Source organism: Natator depressus, chromosome 7 (genome assembly GCF_965152275.1).
Source record: "Natator depressus isolate rNatDep1 chromosome 7, rNatDep2.hap1, whole genome shotgun sequence".
NCBI lineage: Eukaryota > Metazoa > Chordata > Testudines > Cheloniidae > Natator > Natator depressus.
Genome location: NC_134240.1, coordinates 20,813,577 through 20,828,822, shown reverse-complemented (window position 1 = coordinate 20,828,822; position 15,246 = coordinate 20,813,577). Strand labels below are relative to the sequence as shown.

General features: G+C 45.4%; 1 protein-coding gene across 1 annotated transcript; it reads right to left on the bottom strand.

Annotated features, from left to right (window-relative positions):
• Positions 1 to 307: 307 nt before the first annotated feature.
• Positions 308 to 14,832, bottom strand: KLF15 (KLF transcription factor 15). Its single transcript, XM_074959689.1, has 3 exons — positions 14,585 to 14,832; positions 8,567 to 9,674; positions 308 to 654 (listed from the first exon to the last, which is right to left on the bottom strand). Exons 2-3 carry the CDS (start codon positions 9,607 to 9,609, stop codon positions 486 to 488), a joined length of 1,212 nt encoding a protein of 403 aa, XP_074815790.1. The 5' UTR covers positions 9,610 to 9,674; positions 14,585 to 14,832; the 3' UTR covers positions 308 to 485.
• Between the last annotated feature and the right edge of the window lie 414 nt (positions 14,833 to 15,246).

The window sequence follows — 15,246 nt, the reverse complement described above, 5'->3', positions numbered from 1 at the left end:
AAAACAAAGGAGCTGTTTTCATTTCAAAAGGAATTTACTGTTTCCAAACTGGACAAATAGACCAGCTTAATAAAAACTCACAATGAATGGCTCTGTACATGAGCAAAGCCCTCAGGAATGCCAGGACTATAATTAACTAGCAGCAAGTAGCCCATAAATTTGCCTTGTGCAGCAGAAAACAGCTAAAAATAAAACACTGTAATTTCCAAAAAGAAGCAGCAGCAAAGGGAAAGATAGAAGGAAAGGAAAATAAAATAAAATAATAATAATAATAATATTAATAAAAAACCCACCCCACCCTCCCCCAAAAGAACTTCGTTCTCAAATCATGTTGGCAGGACACAAAACATTCAGAGGTGGTAGTGTGAAGTAACAGCGCTGACCGTTCTATGGAGACAAATAAATTATCACAAGAAATATAGTGAGCAAAGTGCTGTTGTCGGCTGTTCCGGGACGGACAGGTGGCAAGGGGTAGGCGGGACCAATCAGTTCACGGAGCGCACAGAGCGGTTGCTTCTAGGGAACCGGTGCACCTTGACGTGTTTGGATAAGTGGTCACTTCGAGCAAATTTCTTCTCGCAGACAGGACACTGGTAAGGTTTCACTCCAGAGTGGGAGCGTCTGTGCCGGGAGAGCTCATCTGATCTGGAGAATCTGCAAGCAGAGGTTTAGAAAAGAAAACCCTCTTCAGATTTTTGCTGCTAATTCTTTTATGCCATTGCTACTTTTCCATGGCCCATGCTGCATGCATGGAACTTCATGGCAGCATCAGGGATAGAACTCAAGTCCTCCTGCTGCAGAAGCCCAAACACTTAAGCTAAAAGAGAATATGTCAGCAGTATAAGGCCCATGACATACAGTCGAGCAGTTCTCATTCTATCCAGCAGAGGGCAGCAGTAACACACTACACTTCATTGCATCATTCTTTGGTGCTCATGCAAATTAGAACGGATAGCAATGACAGGAGACAGGCCCTAAAGGGGTTACCGGTGTATAAGCTTTACCCAAACCCCTGACTACACATACACACAACCCGGCTAATGCATCATCACTCCTGACCTGCAGCAAGCACCCCGTGCTATTCCAATCCCAAACCCCACAAAGCTCTGCCAATGCACATCAATTCTAACCCACAGCATCTTCCTTAAACTCCAGTTCTGGGCCTCTCCTGCGCAGAGACCACCACCGATGCTCCAAAGCTAAGGCTTCTGCCAGTCTCACCTTGGCATGCTCAGAATGATGGAGGAACGGCAATATCCTCAATCACAACGAGACTGTGAGACCGTGGCCAGATACTACGTGAGGGACTACCCAGGCAGAGTCAGCCATGCTTACTCTGAAGCCACTCGGCTTATTGAATTGACCTAAGAAAAGAAGAAACTTTTCTCCCGAAGGATTAAATAAAGGGCTATTAATGTCAATTCCGGCTCACGGTTATACTGGAGTAAATCCCAGAATGACTCTATTGACTACACTGCAGCTACTCTGGATCCGCACTGGTACAAATGGAGATAAGGATTTGGCCCTCGGTTACCAAAATTAGATTCCCCAATATCGTTTTATTTTTAGACACCTCCCACCCACAACAGCCAAGGAATAGTCGCCAAATAGCCATCGTGAATCTCGGAGGCCCATTTTAAACTCAGATAAACCAGCTAATCCTTGGGACCGAGCGGCTGGGTTGGTGCTATTTCTAGCCTAGACCAGTGCTGGGAGCCCAAGTGTTAACAATGTCATGCTAAGACAGTTCTCTCTGGATGCACGCAGAACTGCTGTCCAACAAAGGGTGATGAATGTGAGTTGCCAGAACACTAACAGAGAGTGGCATAGAAAAAGAACTCTCAAGAAACCATATCAGCTGTTTATTTACAATAAATACATGAAGTCATGAGTGTTTGCTGAATAAACAGGGGAAAGGACATGTGGGAAAATGTGCATTTGTGGAACAAAACCATCACAATACCACTTGTGTAAATATACTATTTTTCTGGAGGGGAAATAAAGAGCACCATTTCAGGTGGAAAGAGACTTTACAGCTCACACTCTAAATCCTTCATGTAAGAAAATACATACTAATTGCAACTAGAGATGATCCCATGCTACCAGTTGATGGTCAGGATCCAAACTTTGCTAAAGTTTGGTGTGTTTGGATTTAGGATTTTTTTTTTATTCTAAGCTTTTATTTCACTGTCCACTACAGAGAGAGTGGATAGTTCAGATTTTGATACAGATCCAAACTTTCCCAAAATTCTTGAGTGTCGTGATTCAGGGCTGAATTTGGGCCCATCTGCACCTGTGAACACTTCTCTCTCTAACACTGCTAGCCCTTTCCAGCAGTGGGTACCCAGCCATGACCAGAGTCTGGAACACTGACATGACCAAGAACTGTTTGTGAAACTCCTCCATTGGGCTGGCCCTGATGCAGTGTCCTTAAAGGAATTATCTTTAAGAACCATGAGATCATAGGACTCTGAGAAACTTTTCAGAGCAACTCAACAGGAGAGAAAGGGAAGGGCAGCATACACTATACAGAACTTTGCAGACTGAGAGCTGCTAGGACCTCACCAACATATCATAGTGGCAAGTTGACAGACATGGGATCAGACATGTTGGACAAGGAACTGATTTGTTTGCCAGGAAAGGTAGTCACTTTCTCAGGTGGAAGAGAAATCTACCTCAGGAGAGAGGTCCTTGAGAGACAAACACAGAGCAATCCTCATGGCAGAGGCAGGAGCCGCAAGATGCAGGGCTGCCTCATCCAGGTCTCTGTGTTGTCAGTATCATTATAAAACACAAGGAAAAGTGGGATGGAGGGACCTGAAACAAGCTCAGAGCAAGACAACTGCAATGGGTCCCTGGCAATTGCACCAAGGGAGAGGGGAGGGAGTCATATGTGGCTGGAATTTACTAAGCTATTACCAGCAGGAGAATGGGGTGGGAGGAGGTATTGTTTCATGGTCTCTGTGTATATAATGTCTTCTGCAGTTTCCACAGTATGCATCCAATGAAGTGAGCTGTAGCTCACGAAAGCTTATGCTCAAATAAATTGGTTAGTCTCTAAGGTGCCACAAGTACTCCTTTTCTTTATATGTCAGAGATGTGTGTGTTATGTGAGCCATGGACGCTACTGTGAGTTAATATGATAAAAATACACTTAGCCTCATAACGAAGCCCTTAGCTGAAGAAGTAAGAATGTTGCAATGCTGTTACCCAGCATTCATGGAAAGATCACCTTACCGGGCCCCACAGAAATAAACCCTCCTCTCTCTCCCTGTGTTTACAAAAAAAACAACCCAAAAGTTAGAACAGGAAAGCTGCTAGAATTCTATTGCCTGCGATATTCAGAGATCAGGCTAAATGACGATAAAGGTCCCGTCTCGCCTTACAGTCTAAAAAAATTGATGGAATTCCAAATTCAAACAGGTAGCAAATGAAAAAGAGGCCCCACTTACGAATAAGCAGCCCAAATTTTATGATCCCAGCACCTACGAAATGACAGCTCCTCCGAAATAAAGACAGAGACTGTTTGGAAATCTCACACAAACACAAGGAGCCAAATTCACCCCTCTTGTAATTCCACTGCAATTGATGGAGATGGGCCAAGGATGAATGTAGCCCTGTAAGTGCAGAATGACACTGAGTTTGTTGCCTTCCTTCCACTATACCTGCTGGCTTCAGTCAGGAAGCTGAATCACACTATTTAGACAGGTTTCAGAGTAACAGCCGTGTTAGTCTGTATTCGCAAAAAGAAAAGGAGTACTTGTGGCACCTTAGAGACTAACCAATTTATTTGAGCATGAGCTTTCGTGAGCTACAGCTCACTTCATCGGATGCAGACTATCAGCTTCTGCTCAAGGGAGACCTATCTTGTAAGGGAGTGATTGCATCTTGTTAGAATTCTCACTTTGGGAACAGGTGAAAGTATTTTCCACCTAAGGGATTTATTTCAAAGGCAAGGCTGCCAGGGACTTGGGAGGGTGCCTGTCGGCCCTTCACAGTTTCCCTCTAAATTCAGAAATCAAGTAGCCTCCCAAAGAGAAAGGAGATTCAGAGAGCACAATTATTTCAGCTCCTGAGAGCTGAAGTGCACTTTCTGGGCATTGGAGCAGGAGTGGTGGGGGGTGCAAGAATGTAAATAACAGAGGAGGGTACAAAGCAGAATATTGCTCCAACAAATAACAATCATACGAGGACTAAAAATATCCAGTCGCGCTGAGTTATAGACTCATAGACTTTAAGGTCAGAAGGGACCATCATGATCATTTAGTCTGACCTCCTGCACATTCCAGTTCCATCAGTTAACTAGAAGTTTCATAATAAAGTAGCTCCTTTCTGTTGCCTTTTAAATTTCACTGTGTGCCCTAGCTCTTCTTCGTCTTGTATTGTAGGAAAGGGAGCATCCAACTAGCCCTTTCTGTACCACTCCTATGACACAGGCAGGGGCAGTGCCCACAATGTGGCCCCAATCCCGAGAGCTACAATAAAGAACAATAATGGCACCATATAGTGACCCCAGATCCAAACACAGGGGCTCCTCAGGCACATCTCCCCCTTCCCATGCAGAAGAAAGGCTCAACCATTTCCACAGCACCTTTCCCCATCCTCAAGACCCTGCAGAAGCCTCTATGCCATTCTGGAGATGCCAGCTAGGGCAGAGGGTAGAGATTGGGCAAGTTTGAGGGAGGAGGGGCTGGAATATGGTAGAGGGATGGGGAAACAACACATTGTATGAGGGCCAGAGCAGAAGCACAGGGTCTCTGGTGTGGATGCCCCAGGCCTCGCAGGTGTCCCTGGGGATCCAAGAAGCTTAGGCTCGAGCCTTGTGGCCTTTTAAGTTAGAAGGAAAAGCCTCCTACCTAACAGGACGTTGTGAGGGATCTATCTCGGCGAGGGAATCCTCACAGGGATCTCTCCCCCTCCCCCCAACACCTCCTCCTTGAGTTACGGCACCTGGACTTTCCTTATGTCCTGTAACGCACTGTGTGCTCGGGAAATACACAGCCTCACACAGTAAGCTTCCTTTAACACAGCCACATCTTTATGCAGTGTAGAGGGGTCTTGGTGTAAATGAGAATCAGCCCCAAGAATCTTATTCACATTTTTGGGCCGTTGTGGTGCCCTGAGCAGGCAACTCCAGCAACTTGCCTATACTCTATCATTGACAAGATCATCATCTTGAGATCAGATTCATCAGCATGGTTTACCAGCCATTTAAACTGTTCCTTCGAAAGTGCAGTAGCTTGCATCTGTCTTCACCAAATTTCCTACATAAGATACTGAAGTTCAGGTGCGAGTTTCATGGTTTTGCCCTTCTCAGAAGAGGCAGGCATTAGCCACTGACCTAGATGAACATAAGGTGTAGCCTGGTCTGACACGGATCAATGCTCTGACTGGTACAACAGGATACTGGACTAAATGGGTCACTGGCAGTTTCTGTACTCTGCTGTTTGCATATTGCTTAAGACTGAAAAGAGCAGCTCTCGCGTTCTGTGACGGAGGGGCAAAAGTTGGTAGTGGTCAGCATTCAGAAAGGAACTTGGGAATCCCATGCTGTATGAGGCTTGCAAAAGTTTAACCTTTCCCATCACTTTGCTTTGCTACACTTAAAGATGACATACAGTTGGTTGGGAGTTTATTTTAGTTTAGCTGTTCTGTCCATACAGGAAGAAGGAAAAGCTTTTACACAGACACCCCCCTTGTAGCTAAACACTATGACTCAAAAGATACCAAGCAGCATTTTTCTAAATTGCTATTTTCCATGAACTCAGATTTTAAGTTCATTTTGCTGAAAAAGAAATACACCATACACACGCAGAGAAGAAAGGAAAAGAACGTGGAAGAAACCAGCAGCAGAATTTCAGTGCATAAATTCATTTGGGATGATATAAAACTGAGAACAGACTCCAGATGTACTTGACTTAGTCATGTGAGCTCACAGCTCTCCCTGAACTTCTGGAAAAGGTAAACATGCTTTACTGATGAAAGGGGACTGTGTAATTCTGTGCTCACTGCTCTGGCTATGGTATGTCACTGCAGATCTGACTTTGATGTCTGAGAAGAACACATGGGAGTGCTGGAATCTCAAGCTTGTTCTAAGAGATTTGTGATAGAGGGAAACAGCCCCTTTGAAAGTCTGCCCCCTCCTTGGTCTATGTTAGTGATGGGCCCCAGCTGAAAAATTTCAAACTGGGATCAGAACTCATCCAAAGTTATGGGGCATTTGGATCCGGGGTTCTGGCTTATGCTCTCAGTTATCCTAAGTGCAAAGATGCAACCACAATGAGGGGTTTGGAAAAACATCCAACAGCCAGAAACAAGCCTTTTTTGTATGGAAGTTATTTAATCCCTAGGCTCTACTGGACTTCTGCCCATAAAGAACTATGGCTGTCCAAGCATTTGGGTCTTTAAATTACAGGTTCTAGATGTACTCACCATCTGGATCAGTACTTCTCTTTACATGCCTCTTGGCATTTTTGCTATGCACCATTCACACTAGACTTCAACCCTTGTGAGGTTGTGGACATACAGAGGCTACACTCATCCTTGGTGTCACTTCATGGGAGGCACCCCAGGGAACATTGGTCTATATTGCTGCTTATGCATTCCTAATCATTCACCTTTGACTGACATTCTGGAAAATACCAGTGTTCTCATAAGATACATCCACAGAAGATCATCCGCAAAAGAACAATTCACAAACAGACTCCTGAGGTCTGATCTTGCACTGCTGAAATCAATGCGGAATCAGATAGAGACACAATCAGAGCCCCGGCAAGTCATCTTCTGACCTCAAATATGCCTGGGTCAGGACCATTGTCACTAGTGGTTAGCTGAATATTGCAAATCAATTTCCCACAAACATTCATTCAGCTTTTTAAAGGAATTAAACTTTGGCCAAATTTCAACCCTTTGTTTTGTTCCCCTTCCACAAAAATTTGGACAATCAAGTTTCACCAGCATCATGGCTCATAGAAAGCAAGTGTTACATTTGCACAGATACTAGCAGAAAACAAATCTTAAATATGCTCCTTGCAAGCATTGACTCTGAAAGTCAAACAGAAAGGACGATGCTATGCCAATGAGGGCATGGGAAAATGCCATGTGATTTATGTGACCAATCACAACTGAGAGACACAGTCGAATTTCAGTTCATTTTGAATCACAAGGCTGGAAGTAAACAAAGCTTGTGAAAAATTTCATTGGTAGCAAATAAATGAAGGAAAATTGCAATCTGCTCATGGAACCTCCATGAATGAGAAAAGGGAGGAAACTGATCACAGGAAGTATTAGCTACAAATGATCCACTCAGCCCTAGTGGCAATGGGGAAAGCTCAGTGTATCAGTTGCAGGAAAGGGACAAGATTCAGACTAGTTCCGACTTTTTCCTTTCAAACAAATTCATCCATCCCTAGTGGTCCTATATCTCACATAGCTGCAATTTTACTCATGTCTCTCCTCTTATCTCTTCAGTTCACAATGAGCGTGACCCATTTCCTAACCACACATTGCTCACCAAAGCACTACAGGATGTTTTTCCTTTTGCCAAGTCTTTCGAATCATTTTGGTACAATTTAACAGGAGGGATTTGAGATGATGTTTGGTTTTCATCAAAGTGTAGGAAGTTTCATTGCTCGGTTAAGAAACTGGCTGGGTTCCACAGCAGATTGAAAAATGGAGGAGAAGGGGTTTCCATGGGAAATTTCAACTTTTTAATCACAAAAGAAATATTTGTCAGTTTCCAGTTTTCCAACAAATAATCAAAAATTTTGAGGAAAGCTAAAGCTAAAGTAAATTTTTACTTATTCAAAAACTCAATTGTCCATTGAAGAAAAGTTTTGACAGAAAATTTTTAACCACCCCTTCTGATTGTTTTCACTGATTACTTTTGAAATGTACAACACTCAGGGGCACATCTGGATGAGCACTAATATACATTTCTAAACCAGAACATAAAATAAACACAGATCAAATTGGAGTAGCATACCCTATGATGAGACAGCATTCCCAAGCTAGTATTTTATTCTGGAAATTACAAAATTGCTTATAATGTTTTAAAGTTTTATTAGGGTTTTATTAAGCATATATGTCATTCATAGCCCTTCACTGATTGTATTTGACCTCCATGTAGTTGAATCTCCAAATACATATAATCATGTAGTACTAGTAATGAAGTGACTGTGCTCCAATGACCCAATTTGCTTTGTGTGTCCTAGTTTGCATCAATGGTACATTGGAGATGGTATGCTGCAATGGGACCAATGAATATACAAAGCAATATCTGCAGGAGCAAGTCTAATCTGGCCATTATGAAATGAAATACCAGTCACTGGGGTATTTTTTTAGACTTTTGTACAGTGAATGTCAACAGTAATGTTCTGCTATTCAACACACCAAAGTCCCTAACATTAAGAAAAGTGGTTTTAATTTTAAAACCAACCAAACAGGTTTCAGAGAACAGCAAAATTGTTTATAAACGAACTTGGTTCAAACCTGTTTGGCTGGCATATTATGTCAAGTGAATGAAATGTTTATTGGATACGGAGTACTACTGCATCACAGTACTGACCTCCATCCACAACCAGGCCACGTGCATGCAAAAGGTTTTTCTCCTGTGTGTCTCCTCAGGTGCGCTTTCAAATGGCTGCTTTTAGTGTACATCTTGGTACAGCCAGGGAAAGAACATTTGTGCATTTTAATGAGTTCTGCCGCAGGGTTCTTTTGAAATTTCTGGCCCACGATGATCCCCGTTTGACCCTGGATCATGCCTCCTGGCCCAATCGGCTTTGCAGCAATAGGGACTGGAGCTATGCGGACAAATTTAGAAGACAAGTTCAAATTGGATGACTGAACAATCTGCGGCACAAGTGCAAATGTCTGTCCTTGAATGTTGACTAGGAGCTGTGCAATTTTAATATTCTCTTGTGCTGGTCCTTGTGAACTAGGGCTTGTATTTGACTCTTGTTTGATCTGTACAGGCTGAATTTGGAGCATGACAGGTATCCCTCCCTCCAGGGATAGTGCTCCATTTGAAACATCGCTACCTTCTGTTGAGCTACTTGATTGTTCGCTTTTACTTTCTTTTAAATTAACGCTAGGTACCAGATGGTCTTTTTGCTGGACTGAAGCAACGGAAACTTGGCTGCAAGCTCTCAAGTCCTTGGTCTCACTTTTAGGCCCTTCCTTGAGATCCAACTCCATGTTTTCTTCCAGAAACTCCTCAATCTCCTCAAGTGTGGGCTGAAATGGTCCAGAATCTTCCATATCCACTGTGAACTCAGGCAATCTGAAATACTCCTCTTTCACTACTGGTTGAAGTCTCCTTTTGTCCCACCAAGAGGCAGGGGTGTTCCCCAAGGAAGCCTGGGACAGTAAATAGTCTAAAATGCTATCTTGACTTTCAGCGCTAGATGTGCTTCCATAGCTAGAGCTGAGAACCTGGGAATCGGGGCTGGAACAAGAGCAAAAGCTTGAAGAATCGCTGTCATCTTCTGACACCGGTGAGGGCAGCATCTGATATGACCTCCCACCGGCCATCATGTCCCCAAAGTATCCAACAGGGGACCTTGTGGATGAAAAATATTCATCAGCCGGAAGCAAGTGATCCACCATTCCTGGATAATCTGTTACGGATATCCCACCAGCATATACCACACAGTGAAAGCTCAAGCGAAAGCCTGAATATAGGGAACAAAAATATTGACAGTCAGAAGTCAGGTTTAATCATTCATCTCCATGCACTAGACCTACAAATCTCTCCAGCTCAAATGAGAGTCAACCGCATGCAGTTTCACTGGGAACACATGTTGCTACATGCTTTCATATTGCTGTATCACCCCCAAAGGATTCTGAGTGCCTAGGCATTTTCCAAGATTGCACCACATGTTTGCAAAAGAATTCTTTCAGAAATAATTTCACAACTAAGTGTTCTGTAGATTTACAGTGCCTTCTCAGACTATTACTGGCAAGAGGAAATACATTTATAATCTTTTGTCTGACAAAGAAACAGAGAGCCAAAGAAGGGAATGGGGGGGGGGGGGGGAAGTGTTGAAATTTTTACCACCCAAAAAGCAAATAAAAATAAAGTTTATAACTTGTGTCCATGAAAGAACACTATCCTTTCCTTATCTTATAGCTTTCCATTGACTTTATTTTTCACTGTCTCAGTTATTCAAATATAGGCTAATCTGCATAATGCAAGGACCAATCTGCTAGGAGCCAAAAATATTTATTGTGCTTCAGCATTTACTAGTAAGATTTTCCTTTCCAGATGTAATGAATCAGTTTACTAACGTCATCATCACCTGCATCACCCTTAATAGGACTGGCACCATGCTGGGCTAATTACCATGTGCTGGCAGGCCAGCTGATTGTGCGAGTGTCACCTCATTATTCCACGCTGCCTGTCACTTGGATACACAGCCTTGAGATGATCTAAACATGGTGCCAACTTCTAAACTGGGAACTTGGAACAAAGCTCTTGCGTAGGATTTCAACTCATTGTGACTACAGCAAGTGACTGCATTTTGTTATATTCTGAACACACGCAATTTAGTAGGGCCAATGGGCCTGATCCTTCAGCCTCTTACTCACTTGAGCGTTCTGGTTGAAGTCAGTGGGACTACTCCCTTGAATAAAGAACGACAGGCTCCGACGCTTATTTTGCAACCCTCAGGCAAAACTCCCTCTGAAGCCAATGCAATTCCTGCAGCCCTCAATTCAGGCACAGCAGTCTTACTGGGAGTTTTGTCTGAGAAAACACTGCTTGACGGCTGCACGATATAACTCTTAAGGAGCTAAAATGCAGATGTGCAGACTTTGCTGAACACTGACCCTGGGCCCTCCGCTCTGCTCAAGGTGACTGACTGAAAACTGAGCTGCATATGTACATAATAAAACATGCCTCCCTGTGGAAGGTATGTGGTTGCAGCGATAGATATAATTTGATCGGTCAATAAGGGTGTGTTTGAGAGAGAGGGACAGGCAATCAGAAGGCATGTGACCGAGCATGAAGGAAATGCCAGTCAAGCTTGTTGCACACTGTCATTTTCCACAGGCTCTGCTGCTGTGCTGTGGACACTTTGCCATGAATAGTCAATAGCGTCCAGTTTTGGGAAGGGTGGGAGCTGTTTATTATTACTCCAGGGCACCTATGCTGCCTGATCTGCAATTTGCCTCTGTCTCTGTCTTCTAGGAGGAGATAAAAATAAATCTGTGCACTCAATCTATAGCTGATGCAGTGCACAGCAACCTTCACATGCTCCATCAGCATCAGTCTATTAATGTTCCACAGGAAGTAAAAGTAAAAACACACTTCTTAAAGCTACAGCTTCCTTATTTATGTTTATGTGTGGAGGAGGGTGGTGGTGGTTCCAAAGAAAAGGGAATTAAAAGCCAAGTTGTACATTTTCCTGGTTTGCATCCACTGTCAGTCATCTATTCTTGCAAACTGATAATGAAATACTCACCTGTGCTCAAAGTGAGGAAGTTCAAACAACGGTTAGTGTCCATGTTCTGTGACCTTAGCATATAATCATTTCTAATAGTAAAAGTGATTGCCAGCATACCTGAAATATGCCAAGGGGACTACAAGTCAGATTTTGATCTCAGTGCAAATTCAATTACTCCAACAGAAGTCAGTGGAGCTGAGTTACTCCAGATGTAGACCAGTGAACAGAGATCAGAATCTGGCTCTGTGAATCTTTTATTGCTTCCAAAAAGGGTTCACTGATTAATATCTTGCTTGCCTCAAAAGCAGAGATAACCACAGTTTAATGTGGGGCAGAGGGGAGGGCACATTCCCATATGGCAGATGGCTTCAAATCCTGCCTATTCCCATTTTGCTCCAGCTCTAACCTCTCACTGCTATTGCTGTGACCACAAAGATTTTGCACACAAGACATTTTTGCTGAAGAGAGATTGGCGCGCGTGTGTGTGTGTGTGTGTGTCTGTGAGAGAGAGAGAGAGAAAGTACCTGAGTGGCAGCAAACTTAGCATAGAAAAAACATTTTTTTTTGTAAAGATTTCTTAAATGTCCATTTCAATCTGGAAACCCTTCTTGCTCCCACTGAAATCAATGACAAAATGGCCACACTACTGGCCAATCTAAAGAGCAAAAGACCCTCAGTACTGCGGCTAAAGATATGGCCCAAACCAGACATTTGCAAAGAAACAAGAACCAGTTAGATTAATACAAAATAATGATTATATCATATATCTAACATTTATACACAGCATTTGCATCCATAAGCATTCCAAAATGATTTATAAAAGAGGCTTCACTTCTTATGCCACTGAAATGCAGCCACCTCTGGGGTGAAATGTAGCAGCTGATTAACAGCGCACAGCAGCACTATGGTCTCCAAGTTTCAAAAGAGTTCTCAGCTTTGTTTTCTTGCATGTTATGCCAGAGTCACATTGTTCTGTTTAACAGTTGTCTGTTTAGTGACTGGCTAATAAAAGGATAGAGCACATATACCCCGTACAGCAATGTTTCAGATTAAAAATTACAAAAGTCAAGGCCTCAGCGGCTTGCTGAAAGATAGGCAGAAATTTAGCAGCCTGTTATTCCTGGTGATGTTTACAACATCATAGGAAATACCATAGCACGCAACTGATAACACCAATAGCATATTTTGGCAATTGGTGCTTGCTCAGCAGCTGTGGATATGCTGACAACCATTTTCCAGGGAAATCGCTTTTCTCTGAGGATTAAAAATGCATGCAAGGGCCTGATCCTGCTCCAGCTGGTCCATAAAGCTGACTATAAAGTGACTTTGAAACACTGTGGGCCTTGAATTTCAAAGAAATCAGGAGCCAGTTAACATATAAAGGCATTTTTAAAATAGAAAAATCCATTTTCTATTAGCAGCCTGGGAGCTGCATTACTGAAATTAGTTCTCCAAAGTAATTTTCCTGATAAGGAGCCTCTTTACAGTACATTTTACAATACAAAGTAGTCATGCCAACGATTACCTCTGCAAGGTGCATTAAAGAGAGGAGGCATTTGATACAGCATGATCTGGTGAGAGCTACTTTTAAAGGGGTGGTCTTAGGGGACAGCCTGAGCATTATTAGGAAGTTCAGAAAAATGCTTTCCAGCCCATCTGGTTTCCTCATTCCACAGCTTGCAAACGCCCCAGAACCCTTTTGGAGAAAGCAGGCTTTTGAAAAGCTCTTCCACTCTCCCCTGCCCTCTTACAGAGGAAACACTTTAATCTACAGCAACCCTGGCAGCAGCGACGGTGAAACAATAATCCGCTGCCTCGGTCGCAAGCACATGCTGATCACACATTCGTTCCAGGCATTTCTATGCTAATTTCTCATTAGTGAATGGAGCCCCGGCAACTGATGCGCTGCACGGGGCAGAAAGACGGGACAGGGGATGCTGCATTTCCGAGCCCCTCGGGCCTTGCCAGGCTGTGCGTCAGCCCAGGAGTTGGGGTTTCCTCTGCACTCATGGCTGAAGAGCCCGGCTGTGTTTAGCCCACCTGGCGGGGCTGGACATGGAGCGAAGGAACCCAGTGCACTGATGCTGCTCCCCCCCCCCCCCGGCCCCAGGGCTCAGCTTGACCGAGAGTAACCCTGCCTCGCCGCTTCGCCTGTCAACACTGCCATAACAGCCTGCGAGCAGAGCACACACAGCCCCCCCCGCTCCGGCTCCTGCTCCCCGCCAGCGCCTTCCCGAGCAGCCCCGGCCGGCCTGCACGCAGAGGGGCACGCGTCTCCCGGCGCGCCCGGGGGAGATGGGCTTGAGCTTTGCAGCCCGATGCTCTCCTGCGGGGCGGTGGGGGGAGGAGGGATGTCTCCCTTTTGCTCCTGTCCGGAGCCACAAAACAACCGACCCCTGCAATCCACATCCATGCATCGCAACGCCGGGTGCGGCCACCCCCGTGCAAAGAAAAGAGAGAGAGTGTGTGTGTGTGTGTGTGGGGGGGGGGGTTAACCATCTACTCGTTATCCTTCTGCAAAGAGCTAATCCTCCCCCGCGTCCGGCGGGGGGTGCTGGGGGGGGGGTAAAGTCTCTAATCCCGGGGCGCATTGCATCGGCAGAGAGCGGGCAGGCTCCTGGCTTGGAGAGCGGGGTGATTCCTGGCCCCGTCTTGCAAATGAAGCGGGTCTCAGCGTTGGGCAGAGGAAACTGTCCCTTCGCTGCCAGTCCGGCCAACATATGGTTATAAACATCGCCCCGGCTCCTGCCCGACCAGCTCCCCCGCCCCCTGCAGAAAGAGGAGCCCGTGTAAATACAGCCAGCTTGTGGGGTCTTATCTTCCAGAGTCCATTGGGACTGGATGGCACGAAGGACCCCCCCCACACACACACATACCCCCCTTTGCACGGCACTTCAACAAATCCGGATCTCCTCCTTCCCCCTCCCCAACGCTGATCCCAAAGCTTCTCTCCAGCATGTTCCCATCCCCCCTCCCGGGGATTCCCCCCCCCCCCCCCCCAGCAATCCCGGAGATCTCCTTCCCTTGGCCCCAGCGGGCAGCGCTAACGCGGCCAGCCCCCTGCAGGCAGGGTGCTCCACGCTACGGGACCCAGAGCCCCCCACCCTGCGAGTGAGAAACGTGTCTTTACTCCTTACCTGAACTTTTCTGGACAGACACACACACCAAAAAACAAAACAAAACAAAAAAACTAAGAACACCCCAAATCAAAGACAAGCAAGATCCCAGCGGGCAGCAGCTCCTCGTGGCGTTCAGAACCAGCGCGACACCCCCAGCAATCACCAAACCCCGCAGCGCTCCTAAGGAGGGGGCCTGGCCGCTTGTTAAATGTTGTCCCTGAAAACTGCCTAGAGGCAGGGTCCCGATTTGCAACGGCGCTGGCCGGGCTGCTGATGTGTCCTTTAGCTCCGCTAGTGTAGTACTCTATCCCCGTCACATGACTGCCAGGGAGGTTATCACAGTGAAGGCAGAGGAAGGCTTGAAAGAGGCTCGACCAAAGCCGCTCACGTCATTGGCCAAAGCAGAAGCAAAGGGGCTGGCCGGAGGGTTTTGTCGTCAATGGAAGCATCTGGCACCCTATCCTCCCTCTGCCTTTGCCTTCCCCTCCGCCTCCTCTCCCTCTGCTGCCTGCCCCCTCCTGGTCTGTATCACAGCCAACCGAGCGCAGGCAGGAATGTTTGGCTGCTTCCCTGCTTACTCGATCTCTGAGCCATGACAGTGAAGATCATGTGAATGAGAGGTAGAAATACCTTGGGGATATTTTGAGGACTGCAAAACCTGGAAGAAACCACACGGAGAA

Coding starts and splice junctions, on each gene's coding strand:
- KLF15 (XM_074959689.1), bottom strand. CDS start 9,609: ATGGTGGATCACTTGCTTCCGGCTGATGAATATTTTTCATCCACAAGG. Junction 655..8,566: donor TGGCCTGGTTGTGGATGGAG/GTCAGTACTGTG, acceptor CTCTGCTTGCAG/ATTCTCCAGATCAGATGAGC.